Source organism: Eucalyptus grandis, chromosome 8 (genome assembly GCF_016545825.1).
Source record: "Eucalyptus grandis isolate ANBG69807.140 chromosome 8, ASM1654582v1, whole genome shotgun sequence".
Classification (NCBI taxonomy): Eukaryota; Viridiplantae; Streptophyta; class Magnoliopsida; order Myrtales; family Myrtaceae; genus Eucalyptus; species Eucalyptus grandis.
This window is the reverse complement of record NC_052619.1, coordinates 4317844-4340363: the sequence shown is the minus strand read 5'-3', so window position 1 is coordinate 4340363 and position 22520 is coordinate 4317844. Positions and strand designations below refer to the sequence as shown.

At 40.4% G+C, this 22520-nt stretch overlaps 3 protein-coding genes across 3 annotated transcripts; all 3 read right to left on the bottom strand.

Moving 5' to 3' along the window:
- Positions 1-8055: 8055 nt before the first annotated feature.
- LOC120286615 (probable aldo-keto reductase 2) lies at positions 8056-8388 on the bottom strand. The gene has a single exon (XM_039298937.1). The coding sequence runs from the start codon at positions 8386-8388 to the stop codon at positions 8056-8058; it is 333 nt and encodes a 110-aa protein (XP_039154871.1).
- Positions 8389-11655: 3267 nt separating this feature from the next.
- Positions 11656-14774, bottom strand: LOC104429203 (probable aldo-keto reductase 2). The gene is made up of 5 exons (XM_039301091.1): positions 14373-14774; positions 13886-14086; positions 13160-13332; positions 12976-13078; positions 11656-12179 (listed from the first exon to the last, which is right to left on the bottom strand). Exons 1-5 carry the CDS (start codon positions 14589-14591, stop codon positions 11841-11843), a joined length of 1035 nt encoding a protein of 344 aa, XP_039157025.1. The 5' UTR covers positions 14592-14774; the 3' UTR covers positions 11656-11840.
- Positions 14775-16851: 2077 nt separating this feature from the next.
- Positions 16852-22302, bottom strand: LOC104456322 (probable aldo-keto reductase 2). The gene is made up of 5 exons (XM_010071097.3): positions 20868-22302; positions 20418-20618; positions 19472-19644; positions 19289-19391; positions 16852-18262 (listed from the first exon to the last, which is right to left on the bottom strand). Exons 1-5 carry the CDS (start codon positions 21084-21086, stop codon positions 17924-17926), a joined length of 1035 nt encoding a protein of 344 aa, XP_010069399.2. The 5' UTR covers positions 21087-22302; the 3' UTR covers positions 16852-17923.
- Positions 22303-22520: the final 218 nt, after the last annotated feature.

The following is a 22520-nucleotide window of genomic DNA, read 5'->3' as shown; positions in this document are numbered from 1 at the left end:
AGATGGAAAGACAATACTAAAAGGATCTTGGCCAAACGTAGGACCCCTGTTACACACAGTACGGCTTCTTTGGTATATATCCAACGGAATTTATCCATTTTATATTGACAAACAAAAAGGTCCAAGTTCACAATAACCACACTTCTCGTGGGGAAATTTTAAGTGTGAAGTTCAAAATGTCCTATAGCTCTTCTTTCTTTTACTTAGCTTCTTTTTCTGTAAGAAAAATTGACAAAAAGGAGTCAAAACTCCATATGCATACCAACTAGCAAGAAAGTCCACACATGGGCACCTTCACGAGAGCATCAAGTCGTGAGTTTACTTGTCTGTAACACTGATGACATCCAGTTCAGCAATCGTGCTGTTATAGAAAACATGCCTCTTGGCATTTGCTTCAGTAAGTAACCAATCCTGAGAGAACGTTGCAAAGATTGAAACTTGAAAGTGTGAAATCACGGCTGAGGTGAATAGAGTGTCACTTTAGTATGTATGGTCGAGTCAAATTGCTCATGTTGGGAATAACGGATCCCCGAAAAGCGGATTCGACACTAAATCGAACCCCTAAATCAATGCGGAAGACGAGCCCGGGAAAAAACACGTATCACCGATCGTAAAGCATACCACGGATTCGAGCGTACCTTGTTAGCCACAGATTAGACACCGATGCCGATAAGAGGAAGAGAGTCTGGCCTTGTTCGATCCGATGACGCATTGAAGGGAAGAAAAACGCTTACTGTTTTTCTTTTCTTTTTGGAGAGAAAGAGAGCGTGTGGGAGAAGACGTACGTACGTTATTTCCAAGCGGTGTCTTCTCCCTCTTTCTCATTCCTTTTATACATCCCTCCATCCACGAGCCCTATTCCTATGGGCAGGGCTTTTTGGGCCCAACATGGGTGGACGGGCCTTAAGCCCATCACTAATAAAAATCATCATCTCCCACTCGCACATGGTGGGCTGAACAGAATTCTCTTTATCTCTCTTCAATATTCATACCGGTGAATAATCCGTGCGACCAGTATACTTTGAGAGCTCGTTGCCATACATCTGTTATGAATATATAGCAGCTCATAATGGTCATCACACTCCGAGTAGATTTAATATGCAGCACCCTAGATCGATTAATCACATTTATATCTATCTTGATCTCTTTTAAACAATGATATATATATATATATATATATATATATATATATATATATTGTATTCACAATTATAATTATCACAAAGACAGTCATAATTGGTTAACCGGTGAATACAAAAACTATAATGTGATTCTCCAAATTCTATCTTCCTCTTCCCTTCAAACTCTCAATTTCAGTTCAGCTTGCTTTTCTAGAAATGCTCTATTAGGTCGAATCAACTCATGACCATTGGCAATATCCTAAGATAGCAAACACTAAATAGAAATCTTGAGAATAAGTAAGAGTCATGAGGGGACTAAAAAATTGAGGAACTCTTTTCCTCAAGAGTCTCACACGACATAAAAGTTGAGATCAAACTTTTGCCACTCTTATTGGTCATTTCATGCATACGTAGTATGAAATACGTATTACGGTATTCTCTCCTTTCCTATGGAGCGTATGTCTACACCTTCAATACCGTACAGATGATAGTTCAGACATACCCAATGTCTAACTTGAGTTCACGTATCTACTCATTCACAAAATTCATAAGAACTCACATCTGGCATCATAGACAGATAAAGTAAAATATGTGGGATATTTTACTTTCGGACATAGTAAGTATAATGTCCTCATCTTAACACCCAGTTAAGGTGACATACGTATTTTAAGCTTGAGCTCTCGATTATCACCTAGATAATAAGCTTAAAAACAGTCTCATCTCTATTTATCACACAGTAAATAGAGGCAATTACCCGTGTGAGTGGGCTAATCTTATATCTGTCCGACATACTTCATCAACTTAAAATAATACACTAAGCATTAAGATGCATAAAGATCAAACAAAGATACATAGGCATTAATGATGAAAAACACAAATTCATCAAATGTGAACGCTTAGGGAAATGACAATCCAGTACATCAGACTCTACGCAATCCTAGAGATTTCACATGGCCACAAAAACACATCTCTAGGTATTGGCTTTGTCATAGGATCTGCTACCATTATATGCGTAGTATGTACTCTAAGTTCACATCTTTTCATGCAATCATATTCTTGACAAAATTATACTTGGTATCTATAGGTTTGGTCTTGCCATGATATTTTGGATATTTGGTGTACACTTTTGCTGCTTGGTTATCATAGTTAACCAACAATGAATCTGCAGCACTTCTAATAACACCTAAATGATCCAAAAAATCTCTTAAGCCAAACATCTTCTTTTATTGCTGTTGATAATGCCACGTACTCAGTTTCAATCGTGGACAAGGCTATACACTTTTGTTTCTTACTGCTCCAACATATGGTGCCATTATTCGGTAAGAAAACAAGCCCAGATGGAGATTTTCTTTCATCTAAATCTCCTCTCCAATCAGCATCAGAATAGCCTTTGAGTTGCAGATCATTTCCATAATAACTCAGCGTATAATCAGCAGTCCCATTTAGATACCTCAGTATTCATTTAACGGCTTTCCAACGTGCTTGACCTGGATTGGATTGGTATCTACTCACCATTCCAACTGCATAACATATGTCAGGTCTTGTACACATCATAGCGTACATCAAGCTCCCAACAGCACTAGCATAAGGAACATATTTCGTCTTCTCTTGTGGAGTCATTGGACACAGTTTATAGCTCAATCCTTCACCTTTTGCAATAGGAGTGTCTATGGGTTTAAAATCCCATATCCTTCAATTCAAAATTGGAAGACAACCAACTTTTGACAGTATTGACAAGCTCCATATTGCTTCCGGCAATTAGTATATCATCAACATATAATGATATGATCACAAATTGATCATTGGATCTTTTGATATATATACAATGATCCTCATCTATCATTGTAAAATCATATGCCATTATGGTATTATGAAATCGTGTATACAATTGTCTTGACGATTGCTTAAGACCATAGCTCGATCTCAAAAGTCGACATACTTTTTCTTCTTGGCATTTCACTATGAAACCAGCAGGTTGTTCCATATATATTTCTTCCTCTAATTCTCCATTGAGGAAATCAGTCTTTACATCCATTTTATGTAACTCAAGATCCAGACTAGCCACTATTGCCAGAATAATGCGAATCGAGGTAAATCTCACTACAGGAGAAAATGTATCTTCATAATCAATTCATTCCTGTTGATTATACCCCTTCGCCACAAGGCGAGCCTTATGCCTTTCAACCGAGCCATCAGTCTTTCGCTTTATTTTAAGAACCCATTTGTTCCCAATAGCTCTGCGTCCTTTTGGAAGATCAACCAGTTCCCAGACTTGGTTTGATTTCATTGACTCCATTTCCTCTTCCATTGCATTAATCCATTTTTCCTTACTAGGGCAATTTAGAGCCTCATTAATATTTCTTGGCTTATCCTCATCTTGTGGAGCAACCATAAAAGTTTCCCCTTCAATGTCATAACGTCGATGGGGAATACTCTGGCGACTTATTCGTCGTATGAGAAATTGTACACTTAGCACATCATTCCCCATAATGCTCCCACTAGGATTAGATAATGACGTTGTCTCATCATGTGGTTGCAATTGAGAATGAATTAAATTCAATTAATCACTTCTCATATTACTCCAACTTAGATTAACTCCATTAATATCATTATCTTGATCCAAGGTTTCAAATAGGGGTAATCTTCCCTTATTTCGCCCTTCTTAGGAAATTCATCCACTAAGAATGTGACATCCCGTGATTCAAATTCAATTATACTCCCACTTTCTTGCTCACCTACGAACACATACCCTTTCGAGTGTTCAGAGTATCTCATTAAAATACTCTTCTTTCCTTTAGGACCCAATTTCCCAAACTTGTGAGAGGACATATGAGTATAGGTAGCATAATCTCATGGCTTAAGTGAACTTAAGTCAGGTTTTCTACCTGTCCATAACTCATATGGAGTGGAAGTAACTGATTTGGAAGGCACCCGGTTAAGTATATAGGCAGCAATTAACAACGCATCACTCCAAAAAGTAATAGGTAAGTTAGCATGCGCCATCATGGACCTAACTATTTCCAGTAGGGTTCTGTTTCTTCTCTTCCACAACACCATTTTGTTGAGGAGTATATGGAATAGACAACTGTCTTTCTATTCTTTTTTCATCACATAATTTTCTGAACTCATCATATAAATATTCTCGACCTCGATCGGATCTCAATGCTTTTATTTTCTTGTCTAACTGATTTTCTACCAGGTTCATAAACCTTTTGAAGCAACTTATTGCTTCAGATTTATGAGGAATCAAATAGACATATTCGAATTGAATATAATCATCTATAAAAGTGATGAAATAAACAGCCCCATGCCTTCCTTTCACTTTCATTGAACCACAGACGTCAGAATGGATTAAATGCAGAGGAAATTAAGCTCTTTTATCTTTTCCAAATGGTTTTCTTGTCGTTTTCCCTACTAGGCAATGCTCATATATTGGCAAATCGACTTTTTCAATGTTGCCCAACAAGCCCTCTTTGGCTAGTCTATTCATACATTATTGGCCAATATGACCAAGTCTAGCATGCCACATATTCACATCATTATCATATGAAGTAGAAGACGTGAAACAAGGGAATAACAAATATTGACATCACCGCAGTCAACATTTAGTACAATAAAACCATCCAGAAAGTGACCACAACTATAGTAGTTTGTATCCAAATACAAATCTACACCGCTATTACGGAAGTTCACACTAAAACCAATCTTAACCAACACCAAAAATAGGCACTTAAATTTCGACGAATCTCCGGAGCATATAGAACATCATGTAGGAACAAGGTGCGTCCATCACGCATGTTCAATTGGCATGTGCCAATCCCTTTAACTTCATCTCTGGAGTTATATCCCACATATATCCACTTAATTCCAGTTGGTACTCGTCGGAATTCCACGAATGATCCTCTATCCTTCGCTACATCGTCTGTTGCTCCTAAATCTACAGTCCACAAATGATTGGATTCAGCCAATAATATAGAACTTGACAAATAAGCAAAGTTCTCAAATGTACAAGAGGTGTTTACCTTCTTTGGCTCACGATAGTCGCGAGCATAGTGACATTTCTTGTCATAATTGTAACACCTCACCCTTGACATTTTCTTCACTTGAGGACGTTTTCCTCTCTTGTGTTGGTTAACTCTTGATCTCTTGCAATAAGGACTTGATCCTTTGCATTCCCACATATTGAACGAATCAATACGTTTGCGCTTAGAGCTCAAAGCCCTTTTTGAGCTAGAACCAGCATTGCAAATATCTATTTTTGGCTCACATGCCGTCAAGTGGTCCTCTACCAGCTCAAGGTGGCGCACAGCATCCTCAAGATCTTCCATAACATGGTCAAGAGCTTCTAGTGCTTCTTGCTTTTCCAGCACATATTGAAACTTCATATTCAATATTTCACAATTGTTGCCGTTCACATCAGCAATTACGTTCTTAGTTGCTGAAACCATCAATTTGAACACATTAGACATATATGCACGAATAATTAATGCCTATCATTTATGCATCTACTTTACACAGACCCATCATATCAATGAATAATTTCAAGTAAGGTTTCAGAATCAAAAGGTCACTATGTTTCCAATCATCCTCCAAAAATCCTAACTTAAAACTATCATTAATATAATTGTCTTATGCAAAATAAATTCTATGAAGTTACAAAAACTTCTATAACTACCCACAGCTAACTACCAACATCAATCAGCAATAACAAAAAGCAACATATAATTTGAAATCCAATAAAATAATAATGCTTTCAACTAATACAACAATCCATTACACTAAGTAATATATCCAAAAAGAAATATCAACATAGAAAGAGATATTCAACACTAAAAACATCTCAAACTAATCTAAGAAATAAATAGGAAAGTCCCTTCTAATCTATCACCAAAGTATCTCGAGAAAACTGAAGGCACATTTGCCAACCATGGAAAAAATTTTGGAGAGCTTTCATGTCGCCACTAAGGCGCATTTACTCTACGCCATGTGACGCTCAATCTAAGGGTTGAAGTTTTGGTCAACTCAATCCTATAGTACTCTCTTACAAAAGCTTCCACTAGCCTCCTATAATCCGGGACCACGTTGACCTCCTATAGTCGATCTAACACTGCTTGCCATTCAGGTGGAAGAGTGTTCATCAAAGCCAGCACTTTCTCAAAATCCGGCATAAGATAACCATTCCAGATGATTTCCTGTATCATCTGATTGACTCTGACCATGTGTGATACTAAATCACCATCAAGCCACGGATAATCAGCTAACTCTTTCATCAGCCTTTTCAGTCTAGCTCTTCCTTCGTCCGTTCTTGAGATTGCAGGTATCCGTGCATAACGCATCATAGTTCCTGCAACGAATGCAAAACTTAAATGGATCACTTATAATTCACAATAAACAAAATGGAAAATACATAATTTTCCATGATTCATGCAACAAATGCAGAATAAAAAATGGATTACCTCTAACCCACACGTAGACATTATTGAAAAAGAAACAAATCCTTTTTTTTTTTTTTCAGGTCAACGGTCAACGGTCGTTGGTCAACGATCAGGTCGTCGGGCCGATCGGACCGGTCGGGCCGATTGGGCTGGGTCGAACGAACCGACCACACATGCCGCGTGCGTGCGCGGGCTGACGTCACGCAGACGTCAGCCGGCACGTGCCACACGCGTGCCAGGCGTCCGCGGGTCGGGTCGGGTCGAATCGCCGGCCGGTGACTGCCCGGCCAACAGTCGTCGGCACTGACGTCAGTGATGACGTCATCCCAGCGGTTACCGACCGTTGGATGACATCATGCTAACGTCAGCATGCGTCGGTCCGCTGACCGGCGCGTGCCGGTTTGCCGCCAGCGTCGCGCACGTGCTGGTTCACCGACCGGCACGTGGGACGCATGCGCTAGCCGATGCCAGCGCTTCGGTCGCGTCGCGGCCACGCGCAGCGGCTTCTGGCCACGCGTGTGGGCGCGTGCGGCGTCGCCCGACGGCGCACGACATGTCGCTGGACTCGCCTCGATGACCTCTTTCACCTAGTTCCTTCAGAAATTTATTTTGACTTATAGAACTCAGAAAAAAGGATGAACAGGGCTCGAGTGTCGGGATTTCTTGCCCCGATCCGTACGGCCGAATTACTTTCGCGAAAAATCAATCAAAAAACATCAAACAGGTCGGGAAAACGTGAACTGGGGCTCTGATACCAATGTTGGGAATAACGGATCCCCGAAAAGCGGATTCGACACTAAATCAAACCCCTAAATCAATGCAGAAGACGAGCCCGTGAAAAAAAAATATCACCGATCGTAAAGCACACCACGGATTCGAGCGTACCGTGTTAGCCACAGATTAGACACCGATGCCGATAAGAGGAAGAGAGTCTGGCCCTGTTCAATCCGATGACGCCTTGAAGGGAAGAAAAACGCTTACTGTTTTTCTTTTCTTTTTGGAGAGAAAGAGAGCGCGCAGGAGAAGACGTACGTACGTTATTTTCAAGCGGTGTCTTCTCCCTCTTTCTCATCCCTTTTATATGTCCCTCCATCCACAGGCCCTATTCTTATGGGCCGGGCTTTTTGGGCCCAACATGGGCGGACGGGCCTTAAGCCCATCACTAATAAAAACCATCAGCTCAAAATCCTAGTTTTGGGATTCTGAAAGTCACCCTGATGAATTGGCATGGTTGGCTCAGTTAGAATTCATCTCGCCCTATGTTTCTCGAGTAATCTTCCCAATAAGCTTATCACACACATATAATCTTCTCACAGTGATTGTCATTTAAACAAAATGACAACAGTTACTCTCTGAAGTTTAGAGTTTATTACAGGATCACAAGCACTCTCTTCGTGCACATGCTTATAACAACCACACCACATAAGCTGAAAATTATTGCAGCAGCAAATGCTCGAACTCTAAATATCAAAGATGCAGTGACAGAAGCAGACCCGTTTCTAAGCAGCTTCCCAAGAGGAAAGGGGTGGAGTGTCCGAGTTTTCCCATGTCGAGATGCTGCTATGGTGCCTGCCACACTTCACATTGTCTGTAGAAGCAATTGATTCGAGCTCGGCCATCTCTTCCAGTGTAAGCTTCACTGACAAAGCTCCAATGCTCTGCTTGAAATTCTCGATCTTGGTTGTGTCGAGAATCGGGCAGACATCGACGCCCTGGTGGTGTATTTGCGCAATTTCATTCTCTCGGTCAAATAACTTCCCGTTGTGAGCCAAGTTCTCTGGTTGAAACCTTGGTTGCTTCTGCATAACATAGAGAACTGTCTCAGCGGACATTTTCTTTTTAGCACCAAATCCTACCGCAACAAGTGCAAACGATAATAGAAGTGGTTACATTGCATGCCATCAGATTGTCTTGTTACTTGATATGATAAGCATTTGGAAGTTCGCAAGCACTGTGCGGGGAGCATATATCTCGAAAGGATTGGAATATGTAGTTCAAAATCATAAGCATTCGAAATGTGGACCTAGTAATCTAGCACTCCATCTATCACCTTAAAAAGAAAGAAATCACAAATCTAGGTGATTTATAGCAGAATATTATCTGAAGTAAAGCTCTTTTAAGCTAAACAACAATAGCTACTTCACCTGGCGCAATCACTAGTCAGCCACTAATTGTGGGCAGTAACCCACAATGGGGTTTATGTCAATAACATAATCCCAAAAATTCCATAAGAAGGTTGTTAGGAAGTCCTCACTCAAGAACGGGTTGTGTTGAGATATTATTTATCTTGTGAAGAAAGATGAGTATTAAAAAGGACAAAGGCCGGAGGCCCAACACCAGTGTCGGTTATAAGGAGGAGATACCTATTCTTGTGACGAAAGATGAGCGAAAAATAATGGGTGGAAAATAAATAATTTTAAAAACATTTTCTTAAATATAACGAAAAAAATACTTTCATCAAATGTTTGGATATAAATCGTTATCAGTAATAATAATATTTTTATTGATGAATTATTTGAAGCGATACAAATAATCCATTTTAAAAATGATATTTTTCAAATTATTAATGTACCGTGAAAAAAAAAATGGAGTCCAAACTAGTAAATTAGAGGTCCAGAGCATAACATGACACTACTCTTGGAGAAAAGGCCTAAAAAAATGCCGCAACTTAAGAGGCTGACGAAAATGTATACCCAACAACATTTCACAACTGTACCCACAGAAACAAAATAAAATAAAAAGTGTCATTTACAATTTTAGTAAACTTGCACATTAAATCCGAATACATTAAAATAAAAAGTTGTTGCTGCATCTCTGCCAGCATCACCTTCTTTGGGCCTCTAGATGCAATCTGTCATGGTGGAACAGTTCATGGGTCGAGAACCTCAACTGGGCTATCTCCTTTCTTCCGGGCAAAGACTTTTACAAGTGCATTGTTTGCTTCTTTTTTAGTGCTCTTTGTTATTTCATTTGGAAGCATAGGAATGGCATCCTCTTTAGAGAGTAGCGCTTATCCATTCCAGCGGTGAAGAATTAACTCATCAAGGTTGTCAGAGACAAGGCCACCACCTTCAGGAGTGTGGATGATACTTATAGAAACCAGAAATTGCAGCGTAGCTGGGGTATTGATCCAATCATTTTTTCAGCTGGGGAGTCTTCTACTTCGGCAGGGCCCTAGCTTGGTGTTTGCCATTTGGATACTCTTCATTTGCGTGGGTGCTTCTTTGATGGCTCTTCACTTTTGTCGTTGGCAGATGCAGGCGTAGATTGTGCTTCATCTGGCCTTCTGTGGCCTCATCTGGCCTTCTGTGGCCTCCCGCTGCTTTCCTTTTCCTTTCGCCATTGTTTTGGTTGTTTCTGCTTCCTCAGGCCCGCTCTTGCAGTCCTCTTTTACATTCGACTCCCTTCCACTCACTCTGGCCATCCTATTGTCTTGTTGAGCGCAAGTTTTGTGGTGCCGAATCTTTTATAATTGTTGGTTCAAGCTATATATTCTTACCCTTTACCAAAAAAAAAAAAAATCCGAATACTTTACTAATATCTAGAGGGCACAAGCGTAAAAGTGGATTATTAAAAGGCTTATGGAATACCCTACGACCTCACAAACAGATTAAATCCGTACCTTTTACCCATGGTGATTTACACATAAGTGGTGATAATGGAACAGATGACATCTAGTTTTATAGCTAGAAATCTTTTGATGCTCCAACGAGCTACTCCAACTCCACTAAGGTTATTATAACGTACTATTAACAAACCAAACCATTTTCGTTATTTTTTTTTTACAAGTATTATTATTATTATTATTATTATTATTATTATTATTATTATTATTATTATTGGGAATTTCCCATTGTATCACAAACTCAAAACTATGTGCTTGATGCTTTGACCACGAGGAGTTTATGGTATACATTAATGATTATCTAACCCAATTATGTCATCCCTGACCATACGGTCCTTCTTTGACTTTTCAAAGAGGCTGTATTATAGTCTCTAGAAATCATACTTTGACCATGAGGAGCTTATGGTATACATAATCGTGTCATCTCACACCATACGGTCATTATTTAACTTTTCAAATGGATTGTAGTTTAATCTCTAGGAATCATTAATTTATAAGGATCATTAATTTATATTATAAGGCTAACTTTTCTAATTTACAGGATCCACAGAGTGATAAGCGAAAAACATTCTTATGAAAACAACTCATCGTATTGAATTAACAATATATCTCTAAATTTTTAATGACACCAGACTTTGAGGAAGAAAAGAAAGGGTTTAGAAAGGCGATAGACCAATAGTGCAAGCACATGTTAGGGACTGTATCTGAATGGATTTTTTCAAACTCTGATCTTCTTCAACTTGGTCGATAAATTACCCAAGGGCGATAGACCTATAGTGCAAGCACATGTTTTTAGTACAACAATACAAACTGTAGGTAGGACCACTAGATCCAAAGGAACGCAGATGCATCTTGCCAGATGCTTTTTCAGACCGAAGGAAAATACTAAAAGGATTTTGGCCAAAAATTAGACTCTTGTTACACATAGTATAATAATATGACTGACATGCTTCTTTGGTACTTGTCCAACGGAATTTGTCTATTTAATATTGATAGATAAAAATATTTCCAAGTTCACAATATCCACAGTTTTTGCGAGGAAATTCTTGTTGTTAAGTGTGAAACTTAAAATTTCCTATCGCTCTTCTTTTTTTGTAAGAACACGCATTGGCGCCTTCTTGATAAGTATGATGATCGATCGAGGCTCTCCCGCCAGTGCCATAGGAGGGCTCGACGGTTTTTCAAGAGAAGCAATGGTGCCGTTGCAGAAGAAGTTCCTCTTAGCATTGCTTCTATGTATTGTATCCATCCTGAGAGAACGTTGCACAAGGTTTAAGTATTGAAGTCACGATTGAGGTGAATACAGTTTCGCTTTAGTATGTATGGACGAGTTGAACTCCTCGAATCCAGGTTTTGTGATTCTGAAAGTCACCCTGATGGATTGGCATGGTCGGCTTGGTTAGTGTTCAACTCGCTTTGCATTTCTTGAGTGATTATCCCCTGATTAGCTTACTACACATCTATAATCTTCTCGTAGCGAATGTCACTTACACAATATGATAACAGTTACTCTCCCAAGTCCAGATTTTATTACAGCGTAATAAGTACTCTCCTCATACACGTACTTATAACGGACACACAACGCAGCGTCAACATACTTTAGCAGCAAATGCTCAAACTCTGTATATGAGAGATGCGGCAACAAAAGCAAACATGTTTCTAAGCAGCTTTCCATGAAGAAAGGGGTGGAGTATCAGAGTTTTCCCACGTAGGCATGCTGCTTGCGTACCTGCCACCCTTGACATTGTCCGCAGAAGCAATTGATTCCAGCTCGGCCATTTCTTCTGGTGTAAGCTTTACGGATAGAGCTCCAATGTTCTGGTTGAAATTCTCGGTTTTGGTCGTGCCAGGAATCGGGCAGACGTCATCACCCTGGTGGTGTACCCAGGCAAGGGCTAACTGTGACGGGGTGCATCCCTTTCTTTGTGCAATTTCATTCACTTGATCAAATAACTTCGCATTGTGAGCCAAGTTCTCTGGCTGGAACCTTGGTATGGACTGCATAACATAGAGCACTGTCAAGTGGAGAGCATATGAGCAACTTTCATTTTCTTTTTTAGCACCAAATTCTACAGCAACATGTGCAAACGATACTAGAAGTGGTTGCATCACATGCCATCAGATTGTCTTGTTACTTGATATGATAAGCATTTGGAAGTTCACAATCACTGTGTATTTATAAATCATGATTGCAAACATTAAACCATCTTGTTCGAAATCATAAGCATTCGAAATGAGGAGAGAAGTGCTCTAGCAATAACCACAATAGGCTTTATGTCAGATAAGAAACTTGATCCCAAAACTTCCCAAAAAAGGGTGTTAGGGAGTCCTCAGTCAAAAACTGGTTCTGTCAAGACATTTTGTGAAGAAAGATGAGAACAAAAGAGGAGAGAAGGCTGAGGCCGGATTCCAGTGTCACTTATGTTGAGGAAATATTGCTATATCTTATGAAGAAGGATGAGAGAAAAAGGATAGGTGGAAAGGGATGAAAGGATAGTGAATAGCAAATGGTGGGAAGGCTGGGAAACAGGAACTTACAAGTCTATATTTGTTTATTCCCAAAAGCATGAGATTGGGAAACTGCATCTTTCAGGCTCATTATGCCAGTAAGTATGATTATACACTAATGTAGAATCAGAAAGGTGGGTCGGGGGCTACTGCTGGATTGAAAACATAAAGGAGTATAAAGCATTTGTGTCACCAATTATTATCCAACCCACCGGCTACTTTCCAGCACTCAACAAGAGTAACAGTCACTGTGAGCTTTTAGTTATGTTGATCAGCAGAAACAAACCCGTCTGAAGTCATCCTCAGAGAAACTCTCCGCTAACTTGGAACCAACTGAAAAGAATCCTCGTCCTAAAGGACTATAGGCAACAATTCCAATGCCAAGCTCCCTAGTAACAAATTAAAGGAAGAGCAGAGTCAGAAGAAAGCTGCTGTTACTGCATGAACAAATTAAAAGAGTGATTTCCTACCTGCATGTGGGAACGATCTCTGCCTCCACATCTCTTGTCCACAGCGACCACTCCAATTGCACTGCTGTGATGGGATGAACAGCATGTGCTCTTCTGATTGTGGATGCTGAGGCCTCAGATAACCCGATGTACTTAATTTTACCCTCTTCAATGAGTTTCTTTAGCTCTTCAATCTTTGAATATTCACATGATAACAGAACAAAGATTAGTCAATCTTTATGCATCTCAAAGCACAAAAAAAGTTGCTAGGCATTGAGTTAACGGAGGTAGATTTCTCTAAGATATCACTAAAGAGGGCAAACAAAAGAAGTATTCCATGTATTTTTCACATTTCACAATGGTATGTCAGGAATCAAATGTCTCCACACAAAGCCCAGGAACAACTTTCAATGTAATTCTCGCATGTAGATTAGGATGAACCCCATAGCACTTTCATCTCAAGGGAACATTTCAAATAATTTTCGTGCCCGTTGACCTTTAACTTGCAAGAGATGCCATGAAGACAAAAACTCAGCCACTAAAATACTGAATTCCACAACCTCTTTAAGTCTCAGTTGACAATTATCTTACAAGTCAAAGGCAAAAGAAAGTAGTAAATCTCTTCCACAAAATCAAACAAACTTCTAACACCATGACGATGCATCATCAATACTAATCTAGTTTACAACTGATCACATGGCGCAGATAAAGTCTCAAGAGAGGGAAAGGTTTAATGAGGATCCATACAGTGACTTCAATGGGGACCCGAGTGTCAACACGGTGTTGGTAGTAGAGGTCGATGCAATCGACATCGAGCCGCTTCAAGCTGGCCTCGCAAGCCGCCCTCACGTATGCCGGATCACCCCGGATTTCCGCCTTCCCGCCTGTGAAGCTGATTCCAAACTTGGTCGCCAATTCCACCTTCTGTCTCACTCCTCCCTTCAGTGCCTGCTCAAAATCGACACCAAATCAACACAAGAAAAGCACCAAATTTCCCCAAAACAATGACAAACCAAGACGCGGGATCATAGAATTCCGCACGATCAAGCTAATGTCATAACACCATAAGCATATCCACTGCACGCGGAAGCTGAGACTGAGCTCAATGCACCCAGATCAGATTAGGAAGGCAATAAAAAGACTGATCAACATACAGATATACGCGCGAGGACTGTAGGCTGGTTGATCTAAAGAAGACGCGAAATTTTAAGATGGGATATCTAATAGAGCAGACCTTCCCGAGGAGGATCTCGTTGGTGTGGGGGCCGTACATGTCGGAGGTGTCGAGGAAGGTGACGCCGGAGTCGACGGCATGGTGGATGAGCGCGATCATGTCGGGCTCCGACTTGGGAGGGCCAGAGAAGGGGGACATGCCCATGCAGCCCAGCCCCTGCGCCGAGACCTCAAGACCCTGCGACCCCAGCTTGATCCTCCTCACCGCCGACGCCGCCATCGCCGCTGTCGTCACCTAGCTCGAGGTCGATGCAGAGAAGATAGACCGGAGAAGAGACAGTTCGAGAGCTCGCTCGCTCGTCCGCACGCTCGACCACTTTCGGCACTGAGACGATAATGAAAGTGATGGGGCGAGCCGAGCTTTATAGTAGGGAGGCGGGAGATTCCATGCTGTCTTGTCCACAAGCGCTCTGAAAACAACACTTACCTTCAACATCGGTGGAGCTGCCCCCGATTCCTCATTCATTGGTCGGAAATGACAGGTACGCGGCTTTTTGGCGAAATCACCCAACAGTACGGCACTACTTAGAAAGTTATAAAGACGATTATGTTATGTGTCCATTTTCAATTTTAGTGAACTTGCCCGTTATATCCGATTTTTATTTTTTTATAATCCGGAGCCACCGACGTTGACGGCTCCGGAAAAATGTCGTAATCTCATGAATGTAGTCTATGTTTGTTGCTCGTAATAGATTATACATGGTAGGTATTGTGAATCGAATTAATGAGAACCAGTCTTGTTCCAAATTTTAGAACATGCATAGTAGGTTTTAACTTCTAAAAATTGAAGAATTTGTTTCAACAGGCGAGAAATCCGAAACTTGGAATCTGAAATAATTCTTTATGTTTTTCTTATTTAATGTCTTCATGTGATGTTGTGACATTTCATGGCCTCTAATAATAAGTATGCAATCTAAAACTGCTAATTCGAGCTTCTATTTTCAATAATATCTATAATTAAAACTTTTAATTTGTTTATTTTTCATAATTTTCGTGTATTCTATATGAATTGTTATTAGTGGATTGTAGTAAATGATAGTCATTAAGAGTACAGGAGTATAGGTAGAACCTAAAACTTATGACAAGGTAGATTCCAGGTTCCTAAGTATGTAAGGTAAATTCAAGGTTCCAAAAATTATGAAACATGTTCCAACAAGTAAGTTTCAAGCTTCATATAGAATCTCAACGAAACGTGCAACCACTCACCCTTAACATGTGAGTTGTGAGAATTCAACCGATAACCTCAAGCTTCTAACCTAGAAATCCCCAAACTATTCAACCGGTTGTGCGGACTCTACTAAGGTTATTATCACATGGGAAAATTATTCAAAAAGTCCTAAATTTATTGTACTTTTGTCAATTCTATTATAAACATTTCAATTTTGCTAATTAAATTCTAAATATTTTCACATTTTTCCAATTAAATCCATTCAATTAATTTTGGTTGAAAATCGCTAACATAGACACTTGTCATCCTACATGGTACGACCAATGCTAATAAGGACAATTTTGAATAATATTTTATTCTTTTTCTTTTTCTTTTACGTCTAACCTTGGACTAGCGAGGGTGTGAGGCCCTCATCTAGAACCAAGCGAGGGCTACAACCCTCGCCAATTGGCTAGCAAGGGTTGTAACACCCTCCCCTCAATGCCCTTGCAAGCGAGAGTAGCAATGCCTTCACCCAGGCCAAACAAGGGTCACTGGCCCTTGCCAACCTAGGGTTTGGAAAAAAAAAGAAAGAAAAAAATAATTCGACAAAAAGTTAAAATATTATTAAAAACTATTCATGTTGAACGATTGGTGTCTACCTTAGCAATTTCGACCAAAATTGACATGATGGATTCACTTGGCAAAATGTGAAAATGTTTAAAATTCAATTGATAAAATTGAAAAATTTAGAATTGAATTAATAAAAGTGCATTATACTGAGGATTTTTTGGGTAATTTTTCTAATGGACCAAATAATTTTCCTTAATTTTTGTTACATGTACTCTTTCTTTGATTTTCACATTTCATGGCAAAACTCATTTTGCCCATTTGATGAGGACTATAAGCTTGATGCTTTTGACTAGACAAGGCCCAATTGGTATGCACGAACTAGAAACTAACGTTTGAAATTTCAAGAAATGTTGGTTGAATGAATCCAAGATTTTGGGAATTTTCCCGGCGGAGTGATAAAAGTCCAAGCTAAAAAGAAGAAAAAAAGGACCAAATGCACTAGATCCACACTTTTTGTCGGGAAGAATTTTGTTTTTCAAACGCTATGTTTATTTCACAGAAATTGAACGATTTTGAAAACATTTTTTTGAAAAGAAATCAATTGTATCATTTGAAATAATTAGTGAAAGAAAACTTTATTACATTATCAACAACAATTTATATCCAAATATTTTTATGGACAATGAAAATATTTTCCTAGTGACTTAGGGATAATATCATGAAAATATCCAAACTAATACCGTTGTGACAAATTTACTCAAAATTAGGTTTTTGATCACCAAAACCCCAAACCGATACACATGTGATAAATTTATCCTAAACTAATTTTTGGGTCATTAAAAACCCTGAACTAGTATATCCATAACATATTTATAATCAAGTAGTTTCTATTAAATTTTACTGTGAAATTACTGAGTTTGATGAATATTGACAATAACTCAATTGATATAACAAGTTCAAACAGAAATCCATATCAATTTAGGAAAAAATTGTCACAAATATATCAGTTTAGGATTTTTGATGGTCCAAAAATTAATTTAAGGTAATTTGTCACATTTGCACAAATTATGATTTTTGTGGACTCAAAAATTAATTTGGCATAAATTTATCCAATTTAGAGTTTTAGACCAAAAGAGGGAATGAAAGGATAGGAATAGGAATTATAGTTCCATTGGAAGAAGGGGCACCTGTGGGAACATCTCTATTGATGAACCATTTCAATAGTACGGGCATAAATTTATCCAGTTTAGAGTTTTTCATAATATTAACCATTTTATAAATAATATGGTGACCATATTTAAGAAAATATTTTCCAAATTATTTATTTTTGGCAAAACAAACGGAGTTTGAGTGTGAGGCTGAAAGCCTCTTGGCCTCTCTTTCTTTACTATTAGAGAGAGAGAGAGAGAGAGAGAGAGAGAGAGAGGCTCACCCAATTGTGCCTCAGGAGGCTTCGACAACTTTCAAGAGAAGCAACATGGAGTGACACGTGCCGGCGATCTAGGTAGTCGGGGTCCATCAGCATTGCTTCACATTCTACTTTTCTATAACTCCGATCCCGACCCGAAGACAAAGCCTTATGGAGAGCCATCGGTCCATCTTTCTTGAGTGATCATTTCCCAGTAAGCTTATTATGATCTTCTCCCAATGAACGTTGCGTATACAAAATGATAACGTTTACGCTCTGCAGTTCAGATTTTACTAACAGGATAATAAGTACTCTCTTCGTACACATGCTTATGACGGCCGCACCACATAGCCTCAAATTACTTCTGCAGCGAATGCTCAAACTCTGCATATCAAAGATGCGGAGACAGAAGGAGACGTGCTTTCTAAGCAGCGCTCCATGAAGAAAGGGGTGGAGTATCGGAGTTTTCCCATGTAGAGATGCTGCTATCATACCTGCTGCCCTTGACATTGTCCGCGGAAGCAATCGATTCAAGCTCAGCCATGTCTTCTGAAGAAAGCTTCACCGATAGAGCTCTGATGTTCGGATTGAAATTCTCGATCTTGGTTGTGCCGGGAATTGGGCAGACGCCATTGCCCTGGTGGTGTACCCAGGCAAGGGCTAACTGCGATGGGGTGCATCCCTTTCTTTGCGCAATTTCATTCACTCGGTCAAATAACTTCGCGTTGTGAGCCAAGTTCTCTGGCTGGAACCTCGGTAGTTTCTGCATAATATGGAGCACTGTCTCAGTGGAGAGAATATGATCTATTATCATGTTCTTTATAACACAAAACTCTACTGCAACAAGTGCAAACAATACTAGAAATGGTCATCAGATTGTCTTGATACTTGATATGAGAAGCATGATTAGTAAAAGATCATCTTGAAAGGATTAGAAAATGTTGTTCAATATTATGAGCATTCAAAATGTGGAGCAAAGTGCTCTAGAAACTACTGCACAAGGCTGATGGTTTTGCTGTAAGACATGACAACAGAAACAAAATCGATCTAAGTTTTCTCCATGGATGGTATCCATTTATCGCACTTAAAAGAAACAAATCACAAATCTAGATGATGTGTAGAGAAACATTATCAGAAGTAAAGCCCTTTTTAGCTAAAAAGCAATAGCTACTCACTTTCCCAGCACAATGACTAGTCAAATGCAAATTGCGGGAAGTAATCCACAATTGGCTTTATGTCAGATAGGAATTTGATCCCAAAACTTCCATGAGAAGGGTGTTAGGGAGTCCCCACTCAAGAACTGGTGTGTCGAGATATACTTTATCCCATAAAGAAAGCTGAGAAAAAGAAGAACAAAGGCCTAAGACTCGATACCAGTGTCGGCCGAATGGAGGAGATATTGTCCTCATGGGAAGAAAGGTGAGAGAAAAAGGACAGGTGGAAAGTGGGGAAAGGATAGTGAATAGCAAATGGTGAAGGCTGAGAAACAGAGGAGCATACAAATGAACCTATATCTGCTTATTCCCAAAAGCATGAGAGTCATGAAACTGCCTCTTCAGGCTCATTAAGCCATTAGTTATGATTTTACACTAATGTGGAATCAGAGAGGTGGGTGTGGGGCTAGTGCCGGAGAAGACATATAAGAATATAAAGCATCTGTGTTGCCAATTGTTAAACATCCCACCCAGATGCATTTTCTGTATACCACAAGAACTCGTAGTTCCCAGCACTTCAATAGGAATGACAGTCACTGTGAGCATCTAGTTATGTTTGATCAGCAGAAACAAACCTGTCTAAAGTCATCCTCAGACAAATTCTCCAATAACTTGGAACTGACAGAAAAGAATCCTCGTCCTAAAGGACTGTACGCAACAATTCCAATGCCAAGCTCCCTGGTCACCATTTTAAGGAGAGCAGCGTCAGAAAAAAGCTGTTGCTCTGCATAAACAAACCAATGGGGCGATTCCTTTACCTGCATGTAGGAATGATCTCCACCTCCACATCTCTTGACCACAGTGACCACTCCAATTGCACCGCTGTGATGGGATGAACAGCATGTGCTCTTCTAATTGTTGATGCAGAGGCCTCGGATAAGCCAATGTACTTGATTTTGCCCTCTTCAACGAGTTTCTTTAGCTCCCCAATCTTCAAATATTCACATGACAAAACAACAACTGTCAAGACCGTACATTTTGAGGTCCAGAAGTTTATGCACATTATTAGCTTTTATCACGTCCTTGATCCCTGAATAGTAGTTTTTCCTGACTATTCAAACATTACGTTTTGACTAGGCAGTTCTTGGCAAGGATGAGTCAATCCTGATGCATCTCAATGCAACAAAAAAGTCACTGGGCACTAAGTTAACAGACATATATCTATCACAAAAGAGGGCAAATAACAGAAGAATTAAGTTAACGGAGTAAGATTTCTCTAATCTAACACAGAAGAGGGCAGACAAAAATAGTATGCCAACTATTTGTTTCATTTCACAATGATCTGTCAACCATCGAAGGTCTCTACAGGAAGTCCAGAAACAACTTTCGATGCGATATTCACTTACATAAATTAGGATGAATGCCCATGGCCCTTTCATTTTGAAGGAATATCCAGAATAATTTTCATGCTGGTTGACCCTTAACTTGTAAAAGATGCCCATAAGACAAAAAGCTCAGCCACTGAAAAGACTACGCTCCACAACCTCTTTAACAACACTCTGCTGCATCTCAATCTCAAATATCAAAATCTCATTTAACAAAACCTTACCAGTCAAAGGCAAGGAAATAGTTAAATCTGCCACAAGATCCCCCAAACTATTAACGACACGAGGATGCATCATCAACACGAATCTAGTTTAACAACTCATCACATGGCTCAGAGAAAGTCTCAACAGGGGGAAAGGTTTAATGAGGAATCCATACAGTGACTTCGATGGGGATGCGAGTGTCGATACGGTGTTGGTAGTAGAGGTTGATGCAATCGATGTCGAGACGCTTCAAGCTGTCCTCGCAGGCCGCCCTCACGTACACTGGATCGCCCCAGACATCCCACTTTCCATCTGCATAGCAGCGCCCGAACTTGGTCGCCAATTCCACCTTCTCTCTCACCCCTCCCTTCAGTGCCTGCTCAAAATCCACACCAAATCACCACAACAAGACCCCGAAATTCGGAAATCGAGATGCAGGATCTTAGAATTCGGCATGACCGTAGCATATCTACGTCATGCAGAAGCTGAGACTTAGCTTTATAACACACTCGAGCGCCGAAATCGATCAGATTACAGAATTATCTGCGACGACTGTCAGCTAGTTAATCTAACAAGACGAAACCTTTAGAATGGAGGCGCGACTCAATATCTCAAAAAGACCGACCTTTCCGATGAGGACTTCGTTGGCACTAAAGCCGTAGATGTCGGCGGTGTCGAGGAAAGTGACGCCGGAGCCGACGGCGTGGCGGATGAGCGCGATCATGTCAGGGTCGGGCTTGGGGGGGCCGGAGAAGGGGGACATGCGCGCGCAGCCCAGCCCCTGCGCCGAGACCTCCAGGCCCTGCGACCCCAGCTTGATCCTCCTCACCGCTGCCGACGCCATCGCCGCCGCCGACGCCGCAGCCGCCCATCTCGAGGTCGATGCGAGAAGAGAGCGCGAAGAAGAAACGGTCCGAGAGCTCGCTCGCTCGCTCGCTCTCTTCCTCCACTGAACCGACGCGACAAGGAAGCTGCCGGCGGTGAAAAGTCAACGGGTCTACAAAAAGGCGCGCGTGCTGACGTCAGGCTCTCGTCACCTACTCTCGACTGAATCCCACAACAAGCTCGCCGGCGAGATTCCAGAGTCCGCCGTGCCGTCGTTCGGCGGGAACCCGACGGAAGAACCCGTGCCCGAACCTTCTTCCCCGTCGTTCTGGCGCCGCCGGACAAAGGCATCCTCCGTGTGGTTTTCCCTCGAAGACGAAGTTACTGTCCCCGTCCTGAAAGATAAATATAACGAAAGCAAATAGAGCAACCGAACAAGCTAACCCAATGACACTTTTCTAAGAGGCATTTTATCGAACAGCTGGAAGACAGACATTTTCGGGGCAAAAATCAACGAGGAGAGACATTATTGCAGGTTCGAATGCACGTCCTGCGACTCTTCTTTAGAGAAGAGAGAACCCAGCTCTTCGTCTTCCCTCAGATGGTCAGCAAGGAAAGGAAAGGGTGGACGAAAGCTCGAAAACAGAGCAAGACGAAGAGGAATGGGGTACAAATGGCTGGTCAGCATGAGCTGAAAGGGGAGACAACAAAGCAAGGAAAATCAACTCTAGGATAAAGTCCAGAAATCACATTCAAATTATATATTGAGTCAAAATTTAAAAAGTACTTTATGTCATTACAATAATAGCAAAGAACGAACAACGTGAGACTTGCAAGAAAAGAAAAGCAAGCAATCGAACGAAAGGAGGGATAGCGGATGTAATATGATCAGAAGAAAAACGATGTAAAGGGACTTGTGAAAAACAAAATTCGGAATGAAAATCGCACGGTCCTAAAAATAATCATAACTATGACTCGTGAAAGAATAGAGGTTTATATCATATTGCATAACTCCGAAATTTCAGAACTTTCAAGAATTGATTGCACAATGTTGAAAAATTGTGATATGTGCATGATAAAATTTTTGCTAACAAAATTAACAATGTGTAACTCAAAAGGCAAGTCCGGATTGAGTAATCATCAACAATAGTTTTGCACGACTTTGAAGTTATGTAAATGGAAAAATTGAGGGATGGAGTCGAGGCTGCAATCCTCAGCCACCTCGTTTTTCATATAATGAAGGTATTAAATATTTTGTAAATTTAATTATTATCATGACATATTTATTGCCGTGTATCTCTATTATCTATGTATAGATCTTTTTTCCTTGTTAAATGTTCTATTTTTTTTTTTTTTGGTGACTCAGGGAACCTGCGCACCGTACCAACACGGACAACCCGAAAGGTTAGGGGTAACGGGGGGTAAACCCTGGAGGACATGTGCTAGCCATCAC